The 25,286-nt window shown below is 52.9% G+C and overlaps 1 protein-coding gene across 1 annotated transcript in view; it reads left to right on the top strand.

The window, feature by feature from the left end:
* The window catches only part of f8 (coagulation factor VIII, procoagulant component), a 128,476-nt gene that overhangs the window by 235 nt on the left and 102,955 nt on the right, over positions 1 to 25,286 (top strand). The window contains exons 2-6 of the mRNA XM_072505270.1: positions 502 to 605; positions 11,806 to 11,928; positions 13,260 to 13,472; positions 14,513 to 14,695; positions 17,662 to 17,883. Of these exons, the coding sequence (XP_072361371.1) occupies positions 502 to 605; positions 11,806 to 11,928; positions 13,260 to 13,472; positions 14,513 to 14,695; positions 17,662 to 17,883 (845 nt within the window). The remainder of the gene's footprint in view (positions 1 to 501; positions 606 to 11,805; positions 11,929 to 13,259; positions 13,473 to 14,512; positions 14,696 to 17,661; positions 17,884 to 25,286) is intronic.

Genomic DNA, 25,286 nt, shown 5'->3' with positions numbered 1-25,286 from the left:
ACAATACTCCCTGGACCTACTGATTTAAATGGTTGTTTTTGTATTTCCACATTTTTCCCTTGGGAGTAGTGCCAATCTGCACACAGATTTGCCATCCGATGGATTGTGAAACTAATCTGCTAATTCCTGTTTTACTTGCCCAAGGAAAAGCCTGGCAGCAGTGCAAAAACTGAAGTGTTTAATTCCCCAACTCTGAAATCCTCCTTCTGGCATATAAGAATTTGCTTAGGGTTTTGCAACCGTATTTATCTAAATATTATTCATGTAAAGGGCAGTTCCATAGTGCTGCGGCACTACCTCGAGCTCTGATCTCAGTCATGCCACCCTGATGAGATACAGAACAGGAGGGGGAAAGTCTGTATGGAGCCAATATCCTTGAAGCCTTACAGTTTAGAACAGCGTTCCTGGGGTCATAGCTAATCCTGGGTTCCTAGCTAATCAGAGTGGATGAAGAATTCAGAAAACCCAACAAAATGATAAACTAAATAAATTTCTTTACAGGTCGCGATATTCTTCCAGGACATTTCCACAGTACAGGAAGGCGGTTTTTGTGGAATTCAAAGACTCATCATTCCTCACACCAGAACCAAAGCCCGAGTGGATGGGTAAGAATTCATCTGTTGTGAGCATCAACGTGACATTACTAAATTGACTCTGTCAGTGTTCCTGTTTCGCTACTCTGCTAACTTCTAGCTATTCACGGGTCTGTTGAATTTAGCTGTAACACTCTTCCTTTGCTAACGATGAGGAATTGCTGTTCAACTGGAACTGGAGTGGAACACTTCATACCGATTGCTTAGCTGTGGAAATCCCAGACTCATTTTTATCTACTTTCTGGTCCAGATAGATTGCATCATGTATTTTAAAATAATCTAGGGAATAGATGGAAGATGCAATGCTGCAGGGTTTGTTGGAAAAGGTGTGGTTCAAGAACACTGGTGTACAGCTACCCTTATACCTATATTTAAGAAGGGAAATAAAACATATCCCGGGAAGTATAGACCAGTCAGTTTGACATTGACACTAGGAACGTAAAGGAGTCAAGTAAAAAACCTTTTGTGTGTGTGTGTGTGTGTGGGGGGGGGGGGGGGGGGGGGGGGGGGGACTTCTCAGACCTTGAGCTGCCTAATCACTTAAATGATTACGCACAGCCCCGCACAAAACACGATTTTCAGTGACTGCATGGAAGATCAGATTGTTCTCATCGAAGCTCAACTCGCTGTCGCACAAGCTCAAACTACTGCCATCAGAGCTGAATATACTAAGGTGCATAGCAGGATGCCCTAGGAGTGCAACAACCTGTCCTGTAACACATTACGATGACACCTCACGGGATCGGCAATGGCACCATGCAGCACAAGCCAGCTGTCCTCTTTTAGGATGATGTGGAGATGCCGGCATTGGACTGGGGTGAGCACAGTAAGAAGTCTTACAACACCAGGTTAAAGTCCAACAGGTTTGTTTCGATGTCACTAGCTTTCGGAGCGCTGCTCCTTCCTCAGGTGAATGAAGAGGTCTGTTCCAGAAACACATATATAGACAAATTCAAAGATGCCAAACAATGCTTGGAATGCGACCATTAGCAGGTGATTAAATCTGATTTAATGCCAATCAACACTCGTTTGAGCGTGAAATGGCATCGGGCCTGCTGAAGCCGACAGGAATGTGGTCAGAAAATTCAAACCATTGAGCGGGAGTGGAAATTGGAGAGGCTCCAACATCTAAGGGAGGGGAGCAGAATCCGGCCAGCTTGGTCCACACCTCGGTCACATCTGGTAGAGAGGTGCAGGTTCGGAACTGGGTGACGTAACTTATAATGTGCAACGTAAATGAAACCTAGGTAAAATGAACAACGAAGATCAGAAGAGAGAAAGTACTTGTTACTCATGAGGTTAAGGATCAACCAAAAAAACAGCCAGAATGTGGGCCATGGCACCTTGGAGCAGGAGGTTGTCCAGAGCAGGGAGGAGGAGGAGTGGAAGCAAAATGTGTTAGTTGTAAGGGATTTAATAATTGGGACACTGGATCATTTACAATCAGGATTGAAAGTCGCATATGTATGTTGCCAGCGAGGTGCCGATGTGAGAGACACCTTGAACTAGCTCAACAGAAAGAACACTGGAGAGTGAGGGGGAAGGATCCAGTCATTGTAACACATGTTGGAACCCAGAAAACAGGGATGAATGGGCAAGAGGTTTGGAGAGTACTGTGAACAAGGAGTTAAATTAAAGAACAGATCCTCAAGGGTGATAATCTTTGGATTATTACCTCAGCAACATGAGAGGTGAACATGTGGCTAAAGGTGTGCTGTGGGTAATCAAAGTGGCTCTGATTTTGAGAAAAGAAGGAAATCAGCCCCCAACCAATTGGGACCAAGGTCCTAACGGAGGATAAATAGAGCAGTCACAAGGACTTTTAATGAGTAAATGGAGGGTCGGGGTGGAAGATTCAGGGGGAAAAGGTAGTATAAATAATAGTCCAAGAACAAATGAAAGGGAAGAGAGTAGAGTAACAATCAGATATTGTGCCATATGCATTACAGGAAAAGGGAAATTGAAAAATATAAGTGATTAAACCACATGTGAGAAATAAGGGGCGGGATTCTCCGCGAACCGGCGGGGCGGGCAACAATGGCGCAAAGGAGTGGCATGAACCACTCCGGCGTCGGGCCGCCCCAAAGGTGCAGAATCCTCCGCACCTTCAGGGGCTAGGCTGGCGCCAGAGTGGTTTGCGCCACGACAGCCGGCGCAGAAGGGGCTTGGCGCCACGCCAACCAGCGCCAAAGGGCCTCCGCCAGCCGGCACGAGTTGGCGCATGCTCGGGAGCGCCAGTGTGTGCTGGCATCATCCCAGCGCATGCACGGGGGGGGGTTCATCTTCGCGCCGGCCATCGCAGATTGCTACATCGGCCGGCGCGGAGGAATAGAGTGCCCCCACAGCACAGGCCCGCCCGCGGATCGGTGGGCCCCGATCGCGGGCCAGGCCACCATTCGGGGCAGCCCCAGGGACCTGATCCCCCCCTCACCCCCCCACCCCGAGGACCGCAGAGTCCACCACGGAGCCAGGACCTGCTGGTAAGTACCTACCTTAATTTACGCCGACGGGATGGGCCTAAAACGGGCGGCCGCTCGGCCCATCGCGGGCCAGAGAATTCGGGCGGCCCCGGGGCCTATTGCGTCGCGCCGGTCCTCGCTATTCTCCGAGGCGGGCGGCGTGATTCACGTCGGGGAGATTTTTGGGGGGTCGGAGAATTCAGCGGCCGGCGGGGGCGGGATTCATGCCGACCCCCCGGCGATTCTCCGACCCGGCGGGGGGTCGGAGAATCCCGCCCAAGAAATGTGTGAAATAAAATGTTAGAGCTGAAGGACAGGTTATGCTGTGTGGCTCATATAAAAGCCTTTATACAAACACATGCTGTGGAATTCTCCATCGGCGGGATCCTCCGCTTCGCCGGCAATGCACCCATTGGTCGGTTGCCTGAACGGAGGTTCCGCTGCCGGCGGGGACTCGCTGTGACGGAGGACAGGGCTGGCGAGATGGAGAATCGCGCCCGTGACGAGTAACAAAAAATTGAATGAACTGCAGGCACATTTGCAACCTCCCCTCCACAATGCAAACCTGTCACCTCCACCACCACCTCCCCTCCACCCGACCGTGTTGACTTTGCATAAAGCACTTAGCTGCTGGTGAGAAGCTGTCAATCATAGCAAGACTGGTTATAAACATTGTGGTTAGCATCAAAGCCGGGTAATGGAGAAGCATTCAAGCATGATTGGAACGATAGATCAAACAGTCCACCAAGCAGCTAGTCCCAGTCCCCTATCCTTACCCCAGAACACTGCATTTTTAAAATCTTTCAGGTGCTTATCTAATATTCTTTTGAACACCATACTCTGCCTCTATCACCCTCTCAAGCAGTGCCATCCAGATCCTAGCCATTAACTGCATAAAAATGTTTCCAGGTTGTATTTGGTTCCTTTGCCAATCACCTTAAATCTGAGTTCTCCAGCTCTCCAGCCCTCCAAAAGCAAAAGGGAAAGTTTTCTCTCTATCTACTCAGCCTAGATCCCTCACGGGTTTGATCACCTCTATCAAACCGCCTCTCAAACTTCTTTAAGGAGAACAACGGCAGCTTCTTGAATCTAACCTTGTAACTGAAGTCACTCATCCATGGAATCATTCTTGTGAATCTTTTTTGCACCTTCCCTAAAACACACACATCCTTCCTAAAATATGGTGTCCAAAGTCGGACACAATACTCTAGTTGAGGCCAAATCAATGTTTTATTAAAGTTCATTATAACTTTTTGTTTTTGTACTCTATGCATCTACTTCTAAAGTCCAGGATCTCAAATGCCTTTTTAACCAATTTCCCAACCACTATCCTTTTCAATGATGTATGTACATGTACTCCAAGGTGTCTGTTCCTGCACCCGTTTAAAATTGTATGCTTTAATTTATATTGCCTCTCTTCATTCTTCCTACCAAAATGTATTACTTCACATATCTCTGCATTACATTATGTTCACCCATTCCACTCACCTCTCCATGTCCTCTTGAAGCCTATTACTATCCTCATCACTGTTCATAATACTTCCAGATTTTGTGTCATTTGCAAATTTGGAAATTGTGTCCTGTACGCCCAAATCTAGGGCATTACTACATACAAAGAAAAGTCGCAATTCTCGTACTGAGCCTTGGGGAATACCACTCCACACCTTAACTATAAGACTCCCCTGGGAAAAACAATAGCTTACCACAACTTTGTTTTCTGCCACTCAGCCAACTTTGTATCTACTGTTCCTTTTATTCGTCGGTGCCCATCATCATCTGCAGTCCCTCAAAACAAGGACGGCCACCTGCCAGGTTTCATGATCTCCGTGTCCTCAGATGACTCAGCAGACCAATCCTAGAGCCACAGATCATTGTGCAGAGAGGTGAAGAGTTGCCCGGAAGAAGTGCGGGGGATTCTCAAGGCAGGATTCTACTCTCTTTCCTTCCACTTTTGTCTCTTCTCCACAGCTGAGTTTATGGCGTCAATTTCGGACTGTGTTGTAGCTTGTTAGATGAGTCGCCTTTGCATGGAATGGTTTATGGCCAGTTCCTCCCAAGTACAAATGTCACCTTTTCCTCCATTTCAGTGAGACCTTAAAAGACTTCCTCTGTCCTCCTTGAGACTGATTGCCAGCCTTAAGTTGTGGGAAAATAATCTACTTTGGAAGTCAATTATTTGGCTTGTGGATGCAATGTCCAGGCCAGCAGTGCTGATTGAGTGAAAGACCAACCGTTTTGAAGAAATTGAGGGTGGTCTGAATGTCACTTGAATCACTGCAGTTATCAGCAAATTGTAAGTTGTGGATATGTTGGAGTTTACTTTCGTCTTGACTCTCAGCCTGTTGAGGTTGAAAACTTCCTGTTGAGTCAAAACTCAACCCTGTGGACGTTGATCATGAATGAGTTCCATGAGCTGGCTGAGCAGGTAGGGAAGTGATTTGGCACAATCACACAGCCTTTCTGGAGTCTATCTTTATACAAAAGGGTTTGGTCTCCGATCGATTGCAAAGGATGGTTTCTCTCATACCATTGTGCAGGAATTGCAAGGTAGTAACAAATTCTGCTGGACACCCAAGTCTCTGGGGGACATTCCTAAGAATGAAATCTTATTGATGAAATCAAAGGCCTTTGACAGATCAGTAAAGGCCATGTAGAGTTCCTTACTTTGTTCCAGACACTTTTCTTGGACTTTTTGAGTGACAAAGATCTGTTTGTGCTTCCACTGTGTGATGAGTGATTACTGTCGCCTTAACACCATGTAGGTGATGCCCCTTTAAGACTGGGTTTGGAACCCTGGGGACTCCGCCTCTGGCTCCGCCCACCAGGGAGCCGTATATAAGGTGACGTCCTGTAGGCGGCACTCAATAAGCACACGTCTCTGTAGCTGGCTAGTTCTCTTCTTATAAAAGCCTTCATTTACCATTCCACACTCTCGTGTCGTTATTGAAGGTACAACACACTGGACCGCCAGAAACCACACTGGGTCTCTGGAAGTATGTCTTTGTTAATGGGTAGGAGGATTCATGTGAGAATTTTCCCCACAATAGACAGACGGGGGCCTCCGTCTTTCCCACAAATTTATTTATTACAATTCTTGAAAAGTGAAACAATGGTGACATTGCAGAAGTCTATAGAACCTCTTCTTCTCCGATTTTTGTTAAAAGGTCTGAAAGTTTGAATGAGATTTCTGCAGGAATGTTGTCTGGACCGCATGCTTTTTTATCTTCATCTGTTGGAGAGCCTTTTGTATCTCAGCAAGTGATGGCAGTATACCCAAATTTAATCTCTCAAACTGTTGAGGGATTGTTTTGATGATTTTATGCCATACTGTTGACTCCTGACTGAAAAGGTTCCGATAATGCTTCATTCAATTGTCTAGGATAGCTGTGTCATCTAGTCCCTCAGCATGTGGCATACCACTCCCTATTGACTTCAGCAATTTTCCAAAATAAAAGTACAAAACACTTCATAAAGTGCATAAGGAAATGAGAAGAATACTTACTACTCAAACTCAGCAAGAGCCAGTACAAATCTGGCAGTAACTAAATTTGAAAGTAATTGATAATCCTTTTAAATCGTACTGCTGTGAGGTGGTGGGTGGAGTTCCTTCCTGACTGCATGTTCAAATGTGCAAGGTTGAGAGAGAGCATTATTAGCTGGAGTGTTGAGCCCCAATTTTTAAAAATGTATTTATTCATTCATGGGATGTGGGCATCGCTGGCTAGGCCAACATTTATTGCCCATCCCTAATTGCCCTTGAGAAGGTGGTGGTGAACCAAATTCTTGAACTGCTGCAATCCATATAGTGTACAGAGTGCTATTAAGGAAAGAGTTGCCAGGATTTTGACCAAACTATAGTGAAGCAGTGGTGTCATCAAACCACTGTCTGAAATCACAATCTACCCACTCTGTATTATCTGGGGCAGGCTTCCTGCACCCATACTAGTGCCCTACCCACAATGGCATCCAACACAACTCACACCAGAAGTGTACTGCAGACACCATTTTAGAACAATAATGGCACTGCAAATATAAGCAATCTAATTGGGTGGCACGAGAAACCAATAATGTAATAATGAACAATTAACATTGGTTTCAAAAGTCTTGCTTGACCAACCTCATTGAATTATTTGAAGAGGTAACAGAAAAAGTAGAGAAGAGTAAACTAGCTGGTGTAATATATCTAGATTTCCAAAACAGCTTTGATAAGATATCAGGCTGGTTTCTCCCACCCCGCCCACTGCAAGAATCCCACAGGCGAGCAGCTTGGAATAGAAAAATCCATTGCCCTCAGGCAGGATCCTCCGGTCGTCGGGTGAATGCGGCCGGAGAATCCCACCCATCATTTAATATGACATAATAAACTTGCAGAATAGGCATATGATTGGCAAATTAATTTCAGCACAGCTAAAAGTGGGGCTTTTCACTTAGGTCAGAAAAATAAGAAGGTTACATCTTGCATGAATAAGGTCAAGGCATGCAGAGTTGGGGCAAGTAACAGAATGGATAATTAACTGGCTGCAAGACAGAGAGCAGATAGTTGAGTTAAAGAGTAGCTTTCAGAGTGGTGTAAATATAATGCTGTGCTGGGATCACTGTTAATCATCATTTGTATTAAAGATTTACACTTTGGAATTGTAGCGCACGCAGCTCGATAGTAGAATGGCCTGCGGGGGAGGACTCCGGCTTCTTATACTCCGCCTTCAGGGTGGAGCTAGAGGTCAACGGCCAACCAGGACCCGGGATCTGTCAGCCAATGACATTAGGGCTTCCAGTCCCACATGACCCCCAATACATACTACCACAGGAATCAAAAATTGAGGGCGGGATTTTCCAGTGGTTTGCCATTGGCCGCTGATGGGATCTTCCAGTCCCACCAATGTTTATGGAATTTTGTGTGGCTCGTCTGTCCCACCGCCTGGCAACCCGCTTCTAGAGCCACCGGAAGATTCCGCTGGTTGGAAGGGCTGTAAAATCCTGGTCTGAATTTCTAAATTTGCAGGTGACACCAAATTCGGAAGGATAGTCTGTACTGAGGAGGACTACCGCAAATTGCAGGACAATATTAATAAACTTGCTGAATAAATAAAATAAAATAAATAAATAATCTTTATTGTCACAAGTAAGCTTACATTAACACTGCAATGAAGTTATATAATTGACAAATTAATTTCAACATAGCTAAGGGTGAGGCATTTCATTTTGGTAAGAGAAATAAGAGGGTCATAGCTTGCTTAAAAATAGAATCTAAATACTATAGCAAAAGAATCAGAGAGTACAAATACACAAATCAAAATTGTGATCTAGATCAAAAAGATCATAATGAAAGTAAACCAAATACTGGAGCTTATTTCTAAAGGATAGAATTGAAAAGTAGAGAGGTTCGGCTGAATTTGATTAAAACCTTGGTTAGAACACACGTGATGTATTGTGTATAATCCTGATCACCATATTAGAAAAAGAGTAGAGTACATCAAAAAGAACACAGAGGCACAGGAGCGGGGTGCAAAAAAGGTTGACAAGGATGACTAAGTTATATTCGGAAACAATGGACCGTCTGGGTTGGTTTTCTCTTGAAAGAAGACTGACGGGTGACCTGATGGAAGCCTTTATTTTTGCTCTTACATAATTTTATTTTCAATTTTCTCTTTTTGATCAGAGGTAAACCCCAATTCTTATTTTCCTCTAATTATTCCAAGCTGCACACTAACTGAAATAGAGTAACCTCCTCTCAGGTTGCACAAAGGCAGCTCTTAACTATCCAATAGAAGGTATGGACAGGAAGCAGAGTACAGCTTTCCCACTAGTATTTCTTACCCTCTCTTGCCTAGGGAAAAATGACTCCCCTGGACTTCTTTCAGTGATTTAACTGAGACCAGTAACTGAGCAGCAAAAGTCAGACTTCCAAATCTACATGGCAGTGTGTCGTCAACCCAATGTATTTATCCGATGGCACTGCCCAGATTTTTCTCTCATTGATTGTTTGGGTTCTCAATTCAATGTGAGGTTTCTTCAACGGTGAGTTTGTTTTCAGTTGTATTCCAGAGTTTGTCGTATATCTCGGGGTGAACATATGTAAGTTTGTGAAAAATCACTTCTAACGAAGGGAAGCGTGAAATACTCTGATCATAAAATCATAGAATGTACAGTGCAGAAGGAGGCCATTGAGTCTGCACCAGCCCTTGGAAAGAGCACCACACACAATCCCACACCTCCACCAATCCTCGTAAACCAGTAACCTCACCTAACCTTTTTGGACACTAAGGGCAATTTAGCATGACAAATCCACCTAACCTGCACATCTTTGGACTGTGGGAGGAAACCAGAGCACCCGGAGGAAACCCACGCAGACTCGGGGATAACGTGCTGACTCCGCACAGACAGTGACCCAAGCCGGGAATCGAACCTAGGACCCTGGAGCTGTGAGGCAACTGTGCTAACCACTGTGCTGCCGTGATCCATCATACGCACTCGGAAATCGTCAAAGCACATGGCCTGAGTGTAACCTTCTCCCTTCTCTCGCACATTCTAATTTGAGTGATTCAACTCTTTATGGAAGCTTTTGCCAAGTAAAACAGCTTGGGTCCCATGCTACTCACAGTCAATTATCAGGCATATCCATCAACTGACAGCATTTCCCCTCAGACTAGCCAGAAGAAACAAACAAAACAACTTAGCTATGTATACAGTTTCTGCTGGAAGATGTCATGAAGGGTCATATTATGACCTTCCTTTCAGTGAATTTGATTTCTGTCTAAACAGTTGCTTAGAGTTGATTTCAAGACTCTTTCTTTTCCCTTCAATTTTTGATCCTCATCTCCCAGGCTGTCCTGAATGTGCGGACTTTTACAGGGATCATGGGCGGGATTATCCGACCCCCCGTCAGGTCGGAGAATCGCTGGGGGGGGTGGCGTGAATCCCGCCCCGCCACTCCGATGCCTGCTGCCGGTTTTTCCGGCGCTGGTTTTTGGGCGGGGATCACGCCGCGCCGGTCAGAGGCCATTGGCAGTGGCCCCCCCGGCGATTCTCCGGGCCCCGATGGGCCGAGCAGCCGCACGTTTTAAGCCAGTCCCACTGGCGTGGATTAGACAAGGTCCATACCAGCGGGACCTGGCTTTGAGGGCAGCTTGCGGAGTCCTCGGGGTGGCGCGGGGGATCCCACGGTGGCCTAGCCCGTGATTGGGGCTGGCCTGTGTCATGGGGGTACTCTTTCCTTCCGTGCTGGCCATCACGGAGCCTTACACAGGCCGATCGCGGGCCAGGCCACCGTGGGATCCCCCACGCCACCCCGAGGACTCCGCAAGCCGCGGAGAAGAAACCCCTGGCCCAGGCGCAGGAATCACGGGAACGGTTCCGCGCATCCGCCAGAACACGCTGGCGCTCCTGCGCATGCGCCCACTCGCGCCGGCCGGCGGACACCCTTCGGCACCGGTTGGTGCAGCGCCAACCACTCCAGCGCCGGCCTAGCCCCCAGAAGTGCGGAGGATTCCGCACCTTCCGGGCGGCCCGACGCCGGAGTGGTTCACGCCGCTCTTTGGTGCCGGGACAGCCCACCCAGCTGATTGCGGGAGAATTCCGCCCATGGTTCAAAATGCATGGTGGGCCCTCTAATACCGTACCCAATTGCTCATTTTCTAAACCTAGAAAACAACAGTCATTTTTCTAATCAGACATGAAGGACATTATCGGTGACCCCAAATCTGTTGAGACATGTGCATTTCCAGCAGGTTCACTGGCTATTAATCAGGAGAGAGAGACCAAAGCACATTTTAGGCTCCCTAGCCCATGGGTGTTGAGATCAATTGCAATATACTTGTTATCCTGCTACCCTTAACTCAGCTAATTGTGTTTCCAACCCTTGGAGAAAATGCCAAGTAATTCAACTTGAAAACAGCAGTACAATGAAATGTCAGACTCAAGCAGCCTTACAGGAATGTGACTGGATCAACTAACAGTTTCATTGTAACGCTCACAGAAATATGGAGGTCTACACTATGATGCAGAATCCTCCAAAGTTCATCTTGAATCTTAACCTGGAGTTCCTGACGTGATTGGTGCCCGATGAATTTAAGACAGATGGTTGTTATCCTAATGAGAAGTCTGGGAAGTTTCCTCTTTGTTTTGGACATGGATAATGATTCCCTGAATTCCTCTGGATTTATGACTCAGATTGGGAGGACAGCGCTGTCTCTTCCTGCAAGAGATGAGTGATCTGTTAGGTAGTTACTGGTTATTTTCAGAAGAGTTCAAGAAAGGTGACTCATCTGCAAGAATGACTGGAAAATTCTACTGCACAATGAGTAATAAGCTGTAAAACAAAGTCATTGATCCCCAATAATTGCTCTGTAACTCACTCAATTTCTGATCTTTCATTGCTAATTCTTCTGGTTGTCTGCTACCCTGAACCTTTGTAATCTGTATCAGCACCTTTCTTGCAAGTGCATCACGACATCAAGAATATATTTTATTTAACTCGAGCTCATAAGACAACCTATTAAAAGCTTTATTCAGATAAAGGGACTGGTTGGTGTGACAGAATAGTACCCAAGTCCTTTCTGCTTACTCTTTTGACCTAAGTGCAAGGGGAATATTGGACCTTATCCTGTGAATGAAAAGGAACTGTAAAAGATATGGAAATTCTACCCTACCTTCTGTGATTGAGTAGGGTTTAATAAAATATAACAATTTAAATATACATTTTGTCGTTCTACTTTACTAGAAGTAAGTGGCTCACAGATTGTTGTATCTCCTAGGAATTCTTGGTCCCACAATTAGAGCAGAAGTCAATGACAAAGTAATAATCCACTTCAAGAACTTAGCCTCACGACCTTACAGCATTCACCCATTTGGGATCTCCTATTGGAAGATGTCTGAAGGTGAGTCCAACACTACTATTTATATGATAGGCTTTGTCATAATCTGCAGTATAATTTTTCCATTAAAAGGCATCAACCACAATTGTATATTACTATATTGTACATCTATAGTATGAATATTTGTTATAAGCCTGACATAAGTCTAACATACTTAAATGTGAAAATCAATAAGAGACAATCCTACAAAACCCATTTTGCACTTCCTTCAGCATACGTAGCATTAGTAATACATAGCAAATGACCTGAAGTGTCAGTCCTGTAACAAGTTGGACTCACTACATTATCAAATAGTGCTGCTAAAAACATTCGAGCCTTCACCATCATGTACTGAAGTGCTTGTGCTCAAGTTCTGTAGTTGGGCTTGAATCCCTGATTCTCAACCAAGCTGTCACTGAGAATGAGTGCCAATATGACTTTGTCCAGCTTGGTATATACGTTAGCAGAAACAAGCACCGAGAAACTCTCTGCAATTACATGTTGAGCCATTATACATTAACCTCAAAACAGAGTGATTACTCAGGAATCATTGTCTGTGCACACAGAACTTAACAGAGGAAGGACAAGTGAGAAGTAGAGAATGCACAAGGCCAATGTTGTAGAATCTGTGGAGCCTGAAGCCAACATCATTACACTGATTGGAACAGAACACCCTCAAAATTGTGCACCTACTACTGGAAAATCAGAAACACGGACGCAGATCTTCATCACTGCATTGCTAAGAAAGGTCTACCTGCTTTCAGATTAAATGAATGGACAATACATGCAGAACCACAGCCCTTCTAAGTGTAGTGTGAAAGAATGCAGATGAATCCTCACCATTCAGTTAAGAAGTATAAATGCATTAACTCTACTGGACCACCAGCAAACACAATCATCATCTCACCCCCATACGACACAAACATTTTAGTGCTATTTTCTTTTGGCTTCTCTACAGGACCTTTTGGCTCAATTACAATGAAATTCAGTGAAAAACAAGTGCCAGAGTGGCTGCAAACATGTCTCGTCACAGTAAGATTGAAACAAAAGATAGATCACATGCTTATAATGGCTTAACATGTAATTAGCTTTTGTTTCAAGAAGATTAATTCATAAAGGTCAATTCAGATCATTACAATCAGATGGTTTAAACTAGTGCACAATTCTGAATATTTATAAATATATCATTAACCATTGTGCATAGCAATGAATCAAATATTTTAAACATAATCTGACATGTGACAGTTGAATATATTTTGCTTAACATTATAAAGGGACCATTACAATTTCTTTGCTCCACACTTCCCTTACACCTTTTTGTGAGTTGTTACTAATTATGAACATTCTGTACTAAGGAGCTTCATATAATGACCACACATCCATGTCCGAAAAGAAAGATGACATTGTGGCACCCAGAGGTGAATACGTATATGTCTGGGAAATAACGGAGAATCTTGGCCCAATGAATGGTGATCCTAATTGTCTTACCTATGCCTATTCTTCACAAGTGGATCCTGTGAAGGATTTCAACTCAGGGTTAATTGGAGCAATGCTCATATGTAAACAAGGTGAGTGTGAATTAAATGCAGGAATAAAGCTGGAATTGTTTGTAAAGGCAGTGGAAACGCTCCCTTGCCGAAGATTTGGGGGGGGAACCCACCTTCTCCAGGCTGGGAAGCAAGGACTAGATTTAACAGTTGCCAGACTGCTAACTGCTTGAGGCTGTACCTTCCAGCCCCATCTGGGAGATGTACCGCTTCTCAGAGCTCCCAGCCAAACAGATGGCTGTCAGCTCTCCTGTCCAAGCAGCACATTTAGAGTAGTCACCACTGCTAGGTCTGTAGTCAGTCCTCGATGAGGAGACATGGAAATGGCTAGACTGAATGATAAGTGGGTCAGCTTCATTGAGGCCAGTCTGGCAGGACCAGGCAAGGGAGTTTGAGGTCGGTAATAGGGAAGGCTGGGAGAGTGGACAAGCAGGGATAGCGATTACCATTGGCGGGTTCCCCCTTTCAGCAAAGGCACCAGAACAAGAGGATGCCATGCCCTCCAATGCCACAGCCAGCTGGCCGAAGGGTGGGCAGATGGGCAGCCCACCCACCACCAACAAAGCCATTGGTAAAATACCAGCCGAGGTGGGTCAGTGATGGGCATGGCCCCCCAGTTATGGTACTCAATTTAACAGCAACACCACCTCCCGCCCCCCAAGAAGTAAAATTCCTATCAATGTTTGCTTTCTAAATGGTTTTACCATTAAACTTTGTTGTGTCTATTTTGAGAGCTATACTGCAGTACTCTCCTTTCTCTGGTACTACTGTGTGAAATTGTTACAACAAAGTTTGACTTTCCTCATTTTATAAATATTATTATTGATAGATCTTTCATTTCTCTACTTTACTGACTGATATTTAATCAAAACTATTTCTGACTGAATAATCTGTTGTTGTTGATTAGCTGCTGATATTCAGGTACAGTTAATTACTTTAACAAGTTTTCAAATATATTTATAGCTTGTTTAATATTTTTCTGAAAATATATGAAATCTGCATTTTCGATTGAACATTTTTTATTTGAAAGAAAAAAATAATTCTAAACATTTTCACTTCAGGGACTCTAACTGAACTTGGAAAGCAAGTGGATCGACAGGAGTTTGTGCTTTTGTTCTCAATCATTGATGAAAGTAAAAGCATGTACCATGAAACAGACAGGATCAGATACAAGATTCCTGGCCCTCAGAAAATCAATGGGCAGATGTACTCAATAAATGGCTATATCAATGTCTCCTTACCAGGTGGGTTCAAACACATTCCTGAAAGTTGTGTGTTTAGTTGCTCATGGTGTCAGATTTTTATAAATGTGTGAAATTACAATTGTCATAATATACACCAGTACATCATGGTGCAGATACACACACACTGATGGACACACAGCAAGACCAATCAACACACACAACACCGCAGCCAATCACCAGTTAGAGCACATGCACTACAAGGACAGGGGGCATCAGAGTTCCCGCTCATTCGGGATGCGCTATGTATTCCAACAGCGTTTGCAGGGTAAGGATGAACCTTTCCAGTCCCTTCTCACACCTCCGCATCCTTGCGCAGTCCTGTAATTACGGGCCCACCTCCAACTCCATGATACGCGACCAGATCGTTTTCGGTGTTCAGTCGGACCCCCTCCTCAAGGTAAAGCAGCTCACCCTAGCGACCGCCATCGAGACCTGCGTGCTACACGAACACGCCGCTAGTCGGTATTCCCACATCCAAGCGGCTGAAACGGCGCAGCAAGGTCCCCACGAGGCAGAACAGGTCCAAGCAATCGAGCAACTCCAGGGCCTCAGCCTGGATGAGGGCGGCTGTTTTGAGCGCTTTTCGCGGACTCCCGCGCTTGTGCGCACCGAACGAGGGGACGGCGGCGTCGATGAACGTACTGTGCAGGCGCGCACCACGTACAGCCGCATCGCGCATGCACGGTGGCGCAGCGAACGTACTGACGCTACAATGTGCGGCAGCTGTGGCTCCACCCACTTAAAGCGGCAATGCCCTGCCAAATCCCGACAATACCTGAGATGTGGCAAACTTGGCCACTATGCTGCTTTATGCAGATCAGCTCAGTCTGCCAACTCTCGTCGCTCCAGCCAGCCTTGCAGGAATGTCCGGGACATTCAACCCATGGTCACCGAGTCCGATGCGTTCCGTCTACCCGATATTGACACCGAGGACCCGAAGGCGCCTTTTCGAATCGGTATCATTACAAAAAACAGGGTGTCCCCGAAGCAAAGAATCCAGCCTCTATCGGTATACAGCATCGATCCAGACGATGAGTGGTGTGCCACCCTTACGGCCAACCGGTCCCAAATACGATTCCGCCTGGACATTGGTGCCTCCGCCAAGGTCTGATCTCCAAAGCCTTCCTGTCAAACCAGCCATTCTCCCATCAGCCTGCCAGCTATTGGATTATAATGGCAATGCCATTGCTGCCAGTGGCTCGTGTCAGCTCGAAGTGACGCACAGGTCACGCAAAGCCATCCTTCCCTTTGAAATCGTGGGCTCCTCGAAAGCCTCCCTGCTTGGCGCGCAGGCATGCAAGCTGTTGAACCTAGTTCAGAGAGTTTACTCTCTCTCTCCTGCTGACGCATCTGCCTTTCAGGACACCGACTTCAGGGCGCAGCTCGACGCCATTATCAACCAGTACCGCAAAGTCTTCGAGGGCATGGGCACGCTCCCGTACACCTACAAGATTTTATTCAAACCGAATGCCACGCCTGTGGTGCACGCACCTCGCAGGGTCCCAGCACCCCTTAAGGACCGCCTCAAGCAGCAGCTGCAGGACCTCCAGAACCAAGGAGTGCTTTCCAAAGTCACGGAACCGACTGACTGGGTCAGTTCCATGGTATGTGTAAAAAAAGCCTTCCGGCGAATTGAGAATTTGTATTGATCCCAAGGATCTAAATCGCAGTATCATGAGGGAGCATTATCCAATTCCCAAGCGCGAAGAGCTCACATGTGAGATGGTTCGCGCCAAGCTCTTCACCAAACTCGACGCCTCAAAAGGATTCTGGCAAATCCAGCTCGACAAATCCAGCAGGAAACTTTGCACATTTAATACCCACTTTGGCAGATATTGTTACAACAGGATGCCGTTCGGGATCATATCTGCATCAGAAGTGTTCCATAGGATTATGGAACAAATGATGGAAGGCATTGAAGGTGTTCGCGTCTATGTCGATGACATAATCATTTGGTCCACCACCCCGCAGGAGCATGTTAGTCGCCTCCAGCCCGTATTCAGACGTATACATGAGCATGGTCTCCGCCTCAACAGGGCCAAATGCTCTTTTGATCAGACGGAACACAAGTTCCTCGGGGACCACATCTCCCAATTAGATGCGGACAAGGTAGCTGCCATCAAAACACCAGAGGACAAGAAAGCGGTCCTCCGGTTCTGAGGTGCTCCGGAGAGTGAATGCCTCCACCTCATGCGCGAGGTTGGGGCTGATACAGCTGAAGGTGGTATACAGAGCACACCTCACAAGGGCGAGGATGAGCCAATTCTTTGAAGGAGCAGAAGATGTGTGTGAACGTTGCGGGGGGGGGGGGGGGGGGGGGCGTTAATCACATTCATATGTTTTGGCCCTGTCCCAAGCTGGAGGATTACTGGAAGGAGGATTTTAGGGTAATTTCTAAAGTGGTGCACGTGAAACTGGACCCGGGCCCCCGGGTGGCCATATTCGGGGTGTCGGACCAGCTAGGGTTGGAAACGGGTGCGGAGGCAGATATCATAGCCTTCGCCTCATTGATCGCCCGAAGGTGGATCCTGATGGGATGGAGAGCAACCTCTCCACCCTGTGCCCTGGCGTGGTGGGGGGACTTGTTGGAATTCTTGACTCTTGAGAAGGTTAAGTTTGAACTGAGGGGAAGGATGCAGGGGTTCTTCAATTCATGAGCATTATTTATTATGCACTTTCAAGAACTGGATAACATCGAACATTAGTTGGGGCGGGTGGGTGGGAGGGTTGGCGGGAGGGGGGCGTGTGTGTTAATGGTGACTATGGGTGATTCGTGATTCCTTTTTGTTATTTGTTTATGTGAACATGTGGCCTAATGTTCATTTTCAGTGTGTTTTGGTTTATTTGACATAGACCGAACTCAGCACCTTTGGTGTGGAGTTCCTCTCTCCTTCAGCAACTATGATGCATAAGACTTGGCTCCATTAAAATCTGCCTTTCAAAAGATATTTCTTACTTCTTTTCAGATCTGAATATTTGCAAAACCGAAGTCGTCAGCTGGCATTTAATAGCCATGGGCTCCACCCCAGAGCTGTACTCCATTTACTTCAATGGATATGGGCTCCTACTACGTGACCACAGAGTTGTCTCAGTTGAATTGGCTCCAACAGCATTCGTGACTGCAGAAATGATCCCAAATCATGAGGGCAAATGGTTACTCAGCTGTCAGAACCCTAACCACCAACAAGGTAAGATGACAGCAAGATTTTACTGTGATGACAATGTCAGGATGTGAAACGAGTATGTAAGACACTCACTATTGTGACTACTTGTAAAGGAATTGTAAAGTTTAAAATTCCAGGGTGGGATTTTCCGTTGGCCGACGGAAGAATCGGGAAATGCGATTGGGTGGAGAATTGTATGTTTGGGGAAAGTCTAGGCCGGCACCGGGCGCCACGCTCTGGCGCCTCGACAGCAACGTCGATGAGTTCTACTCGCACGTACAGTAAACGCCATTGGCATACCATTAGCGGGCCTGATCTGGTATTGTCCGGGGCTTCTGCAATGCTCCACCTCCGCAAGGAGAAATTACTGATGCCGAGTTTCACTTGTGGATTTAAAAATCGGAAAACCGTCGCCGTGGCTGCTGAGGGAGAGAGAGCGGGTACGAAAAGTGTCCAACATTGCTATAGTGTGCTGACAGTTGTGCCGCCGGCCGGGGGCTGCTGCCAGGGCCTCAGGGAGTAGTAAAGGGCGGCCAGGAGGTGGGCCATGGGGTCCAGGTGGATGGGCACGGAACATCATTGCCGGGGCCTGCAATGCAGCCCTACAGCTGCACACGTCGCTGACTGCCCACTGTGAACTTAGTGCCACGGGTCATATAGGTGTTCTCCGAGGCCACCCCCCCCCCAGGTATCCTCTGGCCCCAGCCGAGCCATCAATGGGATGGGCACGCTCCGGTGCACCAATACTATCTTGTTGGCTGGAATGAGTGTGTGTCGGGAGTGGAGTTCCAATATGTGGCTGCAACTTGTCAGCCTCTCGAGTGCAATCCCGCCCCCGATGGATCGTACACCGTTTTTCATTGGAATCGCCCATATTCCACATGGCACCGGTGCTAGCCCATTAACCGTTGTGGAATTGCTCCGGGACCGGCACCAATTTTGCTGTCATAGAAGTCCACCAATTCTGTTCCGGCGTCAACACTTAGTACCTGAAATGGAGAATCCAGTCCCTTGTCTTTAAGAAAACAGGACTTAATTTTTCAACCATGCACTATTCCTTCAACCTTGATACATGGGCGAGATTCTCCGACCCCCCAGCGGGTCGATGACGGGTCACGTCGGCGTAAATCAAACCACCTTTCAATCGGCGTCAACCAGTGCTCAAGGTTTACGCCGACCAGCGTGGAGGTGGGTGACGGCCTGGGGGGTTGGCCGCTGGAGAGGTGATGGCGTGGCCGCAGTCTGTGTGTGTGGGGGAGAGGTGTGTCTCGGGTTGTGTGTGTGTGTGTGCGGCGGAGGGGGTGGTTAGAGTGGGCTGGGCTCCGGGGGAGTGCCGGGAGGGGGGTGAGTGCCGGGGAGGAGGATGGGGTCCGTGCCGGGGAGGAGGATGGGGTCCGTGCCGGGGAGGGGGATGGTGTCCATGCCGGGGAGGGGGATGGGGGGACGGGGTCCATGCCGGGGAGGGGGAGGGGGTCCGTGCCAGGGAGGAGGATGGGGTCCGTGCTGGGGAGGAGGATGGGGGGGGGGTCCGTGCCGGGGAGGGGGATGGGGTCTGTGCCGGGGAGGAGGATGGGGGGGGGGGGGGTCCGTGCCGGGGAGGGGAATGGGGTCCGTGCCGGGGAGGAGGATGGGGTCCGTGCCGGGGAGGGGGATGGGGTCCGTGCCGGGGAGGAGGATGGGGTCCGTGCCGGGGAGGGGGATGGAGGGGAGGGTCCATGCCGGGGAGGGAGATGGGGTCCGTGCCGGGGAGGAGGATGGGGTCCGTGCCGGGGAGGAGGATGGGGTCTGTGCCGGGGAGGAGGATGGGGTCCGTGCCGGGGAGGAGGATGGTGTCTGTGCCGGGGAGGAGGATGGGGGGACGGAGTCCGTGCCGGGGAGGGGGGTGGGGTCCGTGCCAGGGAGGAGGATGGGGTCCGTGCCGGGGCGGAGGATGGGGGGAGGGTCCATGCCGGGGAGGGGGATGGGGTCCATGCCGGGGTTGAGGATTGGGTGGGGGGGGGTCCGTGCCGGGGAGGGGGAGGGGGTCCGTGCCGGGGAGAAGGATGGGGTCCGTGCCGGGGAGGAGGATTGGGGGGGGTCCGTGCCGGGGAAGGGGATGGGGTCCATGCCGGGTAGGAGGATGGGGTCCGTGCTGGGGAGGGGGATGGGGGGGGGGTCCGTGCCGGGGAGGGGGATGGGGGGGGCCCGTGCCGGGGAGGAGGATGGGGTCCGTGCCAGGGAGGAGGATGGGTCCGTGCTGGGGAGGGGGATGGGGTCCGTGCCGGGGAGGAGGATGGGTCCGTGCCGGGGATGGGGATGGAGGGGGGGGGGGTCCGTGCCGGGGAGGGGGATGCGGTCCGTGCCGGGGAGGAGGATGGGGTCCGTGCCGGGGCGGGAGATGCGGTCTGTGCCGGGGAGGAGGATGGGGTCCGTGCCGGGGAGGGGGATGGAGGGGGGGTCCGTGCCGGGGAGGGTGATGGGGTCCGTGCCGGGGAGGGGGATGGGGGGATGGAGTCCGTGCCGGGGAGGGGGATGGGGTCCGTGCCAGGGGGAGGAGGATGGGGTCCGTGCCGGGGAGGAGGATGGGGGGGGGGGGTCCATGCCGGGGAGGGGGATGGGGTACATGCCGGGGAGGAGGATTGGGGGGGGGGTCCGTGCCGGGGAGGAGGATTGGGTGGGGGGGGTCCGTGCCGGGGAGGGGGATGGGGTCCGTGCCGGGGAGGAGGATGGGGTCCGTGCCGGGGAGGAGGATGGGGTCCGTGCCGGGGAGGAGGATGGGGTCCGTGCCGGGGAGGAGGATGGTGTCCGTGCCGGGGAGGGGGATGGGGGGATGGAGTCCGTGCCGGGGAGGGGGATGGGGTCCGTGCCAGGGGGAGGAGGATGGGGGGGGGGGTCCATGCCGGGGAGGGGGATGGGGTACATGCCGGGGAGGAGGATTGGGGGGGGGTCCGTGCCGGGGAGGAGGATTGGGGGGGGTGTCCGTGCCGGGGAGGGGGATGGGGTCCGTGCCGGGGATGGGGATGGAGGGGGGGGTCCGTGCCGGGGAGGGGGATGGGGTCCGTGCCGGGGAGGAGGATGGGGTCCGTGCCAGGGAGGGGGGTGGGGTCCGTGCCGGGGAGGAGGATGGGGTCCGTGCCGGGGAGGGGGACGGGGTCCGTGCCGGGGAGGAGGATGGGGTCCGTGCCGGGGTGGGGGATGGAGGGGGGCGTCCGTTCCGGGGAGGGGGATGGGGGCCGTGCCGGGGCGGGGGATGGGGTCCGTGCCGGGGAGCGGGGAGGAGGATGCGGGGGGGGGGGGTCCGTGCCGGGGAGGAGGATGGGGGGGAGGGGGGTCCGTGCCGGGGAGGGGGATGGGGTCTGTGCCGGGGAGGAGAATGGGGTCCGTGCCGGGGAGGGGATGGGGGGGACGGGGTCCGTGCCGGGCAGGAAGATCGGGTCCGTGCCGGGGAGGAGGATGGGGTCCGTGCCGGGGAGGGGGATGGAGGGGGGGTCCGTGCCGGGGAGGGTGATGGGGTCCGTGCCGGGGAGGGGGATGGGGGGATGGAGTCCGTGCCGGGGAGGGGGATGGGGTCCGTGCCAGGGGGAGGAGGATGGGGTCCGTGCCGGGGAGGAGGATGGGGGGGGGGGGTCCATGCCGGGGAGGGGGATGGGGTACATGCCGGGGAGGAGGATTGGGGGGGGGTCCGTGCCGGGGAGGAGGATTGGGGGGGGGGGTCCGTGCCGGGGAGGGGGATGGGGTCCGTGCCGGGGAGGAGGATGGGGTCCGTGCCGGGGAGGAGGATGGGGTCCGTGCCGGGGAGGAGGATGGGGTCCGTGCCGGGGAGGAGGATGGTGTCCGTGCCGGGGAGGGGGATGGGGGGATGGAGTCCGTGCCGGGGGGAGGAGGATGGGGGGGGGGGGTCCATGCCGGGGAGGGGGATGGGGTACATGCCGGGGAGGAGGATTGGGGGGGGGTCCGTGCCGGGGAGGAGGATTGGGGGGGGGGGTCCGTGCCGGGGAGGGGGATGGGGTCCGTGCCGGGGATGGGGATGGAGGGGGGGGTCCGTGCCGGGGAGGGGGATGGGGTCCGTGCCGGGGAGGAGGATGGGGTCCGTGCCAGGGAGGGGGGTGGGGTCCGTGCCGGGGAGGAGGATGGGGTCCGTGCCGGGGAGGGGGATGGGGTCCGTGCCGGGGAGGAGGATGGGGTCCGTGCCGGGGTGGGGGATGGAGGGGGGCGTCCGTTCCGGGGAGGGGGATGGGGTCCGTGCCGGGGCGGGGGATGGGGTCCGTGCCGGGGAGGAGGATGCTGGGGGGGGGTCCGTGCCGGGGAGGAGGATGGGGGGGAGGGGGGTCCGTGCCGGGGAGGGGGATGGGGTCCGTGACGGGGAGGAGAATGGGGTCCGTGCCGGGGAGGGGGATGGGGGGGACGGGGTCCGTGCCGGGGCGGGAGATGGGGTCCGTGCCGGGGAGGAGGATGGGGTCCGTGCCGGGGAGGGGGATGGAGGGGGGGTCCGTGCCGGGGAGGGTGATGGGGTCCGTGCCGGGGAGGGGGATGGGGGGATGGAGTCCGTGCCGGGGAGGGGGATGGGGTCCGTGCCAGGGGGAGGAGGATGGGGTCCGTGCCGGGGAGGAGGATGGGGGGGGGGGGGTCCATGCCGGGGAGGGGGATGGGGTACATGCCGGGGAGGAGGATTGGGGGGGGTCCGTGCCGGGGAGGAGGATTGTGGGGGGGGGGGTCCGTGCCGGGGAGGGGGATGGGGTCCGTGCCGGGGAGGAGGATGGGGTCCGTGCCGGGGAGGAGGATGGGGTCCGTGCCGGGGAGGAGGATGGGGTCCGTGCCGGGGAGGAGGATGGTGTCCGTGCCGGGGAGGGGGATGGGGGGATGGAGTCCGTGCCGGGGAGGGGGATGGGGTCCGTGCCAGGGGGAGGAGGATGGGGGGGGGGGTCCATGCCGGGGAGGGGGATGGGGCACATGCCGGGGAGGAGGATTGGGGGGGGGTCCGTGCCGGGGAGGAGGATTGGGGGGGGGGGGGTCCGTGCCGGGGAGGGGGATGGGGTCCGTGCCGGGGATGGGGATGGAGGGGGGGGTCCGTGCCGGGGAGGGGGATGGGGTCCGTGCCGGGGAGGAGGATGGGGTCCGTGCCAGGGAGGGGGGTGGGGTCCGTGCCGGGGAGGAGGATGGGGTCCGTGCCGGGGAGGGGGATGGGGTCCGTGCCGGGGAGGAGGATGGGGTCCGTGCCGGGGTGGGGGATGGAGGGGGGCGTCCGTTCCGGGGAGGGGGATGGGGTCCGTGCCGGGGCGGGGGATGGGGTCCGTGCCGGGGAGGAGGATGCGGGGGGGGGGGGTCCGTGCCGGGGAGGAGGATGGGGGAGAGGGGGGTCCGTGCCGGGGAGGGGGATGGGGTCCGTGCCGGGGAGGAGAATGGGGTCCGTGCCGGGGAGGGGGATGGGGGGGACGGGGTCCGTGCCGGGGAGGAAGATCGGGTCCGTGCCGGGGAGGAGGATGGGGGGGGGGGGGTCCGTGCCGGGGAGGAGGATGGGGTCCGTGCCGGGGAGGGGGATGGGGGGACGGGGTCCGTGCCGGGGAGGGACTGGGGGAGTGTGGCAAGTGAGTTGGTCCACCTGGCCAGGTGCCAGCCTCCAACAGTCGGACCCATGCGGTCCATGCCACCTGGCTGGAGGGAGGAGGGGGTATGGGCAATGATGACATGCCGTCGTTCCCCCCCCCCCCCCCCCCCCCCCCCCCAGGCCGTCATGTTTTCCGATCATCCAGCGATGTTGGCCGCCGTGGTGGCAGCCGCTCATGTCTATGTTGCCCTGGATGAGGAGGAGGAGGAGGAGCGTGCCAGAGAGGCGGCGCAGGCTCCTGCAGAGGGGCTGGCGGCAGCCGACCAGGCTGGAGGGACACCTGACCGACAGGACGAGGAGGGGGAGGAGGACGTCGCGGCCCCACGGCAATGGAGGCACCCGAGGGCGCCCTGTGTGTTCCAGCCCCGGCAGTCATACCAGGACCTCACGGACCGGGAATGCAGGAGGAGACTCCGGATGAGGCGGGAAACCGTGGCACACATCTGCCACCTGCTGGCACACCTGTCACCGCGTGGCACTGGCGGGGGACACCCTCTCCCCGTGTCCGTCAAGGTTACGGTGGCCCTGAACTTTTATGCAACGGGGTCATTCCAGGCACCGAGTGGGGACCTGTCCGGCATATCGCAGACATCGGTGCACCGGTGCATCCGGGCAGTGACAGACGCCTTATATGCCATGGCGCACCACTACATCCGCTTCCCTGTGGACCGGGCCAGCCAAGATGCCCGGGCCGTGGGCTTCTTTGCCGTGGCCGGGTTCCCCATGGTCCAGGGCGCGATCGATGGGATGCACGTCGCCGTGCGGCCACCTGCAGATAACAGGGCCGTGTTCACCAATAGGAAGGGGACCTATTCGATGAACATACAGGTGGTCTGCGACCATCGCATGATGATCCTGCACGTCGGCGCCCGTTACCCAGGCAGTGTACACGACTCATACGTGTTGTCGCGGTCATACATCACCGGCATGTACGAGGGACGCCATCCCCGGTTGAGGGGCTGGTTGCTGGGCGACAGGGGCTACCCATTGCGATCGTGGCTGATGATGCCTATACGGAGGCCACGCAATGAGGCGGAGAACCGCTTCAATGATGCCCATGTAGCGACAAGGGGAGTGATAGAGAGGTGCTTTGGCGTGCTGAAGATGCGTTTCAGGTGCCTGGACCTCTCTGGGGGCGCCCTCCAGTATCGGTCAGATAGGGTCGGCCGCATCATTGTTGTGTGCTGCGTCCTGCACAATATAGCCCAGCAGAGGGGCGATGTGCCGCAGGCAGAGGAGGGCGGAGTGGAGGAGCAGCAGGAAGAAGCACAGTCCTCCCCAGATGAGGGGGATGGGGGCAATTGTCAGGGCAGATGGGCTAGACATGGGCGGGTGGCTGTCCACCGTTACCGGCTGGGCCAGCGGGCACGGGACAGGCTGATAGCCACCCGCTTCACTGACTAGATGGGCATGGGAATCGGGTAGTATGGCCACAGACCGCACACCATGGCAACAGCCAAACATCCACACCCCCCACCCCCCTCCCCAACACCACCCACCCCACCCGCATGCACACCACCCCCCCATTGCCAATCCACCTGCGGCACAACGGGCGGGCTCACACAGTTGCTGGTGGACGCGTGTCTATTGCAGGCCATGGAGATGATGACAACCCGCCCTGCGATGAGCTCCTGGCTCCACATCGTTGGACTATGTCTGACCCATGGCCACAGTACCACCATCCACCCGGACCAGCCCTGCACCCGTGCCAACTTACTCAGTGTCTAATTGTTTGGCCTTACGGAAGCTATGACTACGTCTATGTGGTTCCCCAAACGGTACAGCAGAACTGGAGGTGGACTCCTGTGATTCCTGCCCTCTGACACGGGATCCCTTTGGCGGC

Source organism: Scyliorhinus torazame, chromosome 5 (genome assembly GCF_047496885.1).
Source record: "Scyliorhinus torazame isolate Kashiwa2021f chromosome 5, sScyTor2.1, whole genome shotgun sequence".
NCBI classification, from domain to species: Eukaryota; Metazoa; Chordata; class Chondrichthyes; order Carcharhiniformes; family Scyliorhinidae; genus Scyliorhinus; species Scyliorhinus torazame.
This window is presented reverse-complemented; position numbering and strand designations above follow the sequence as displayed.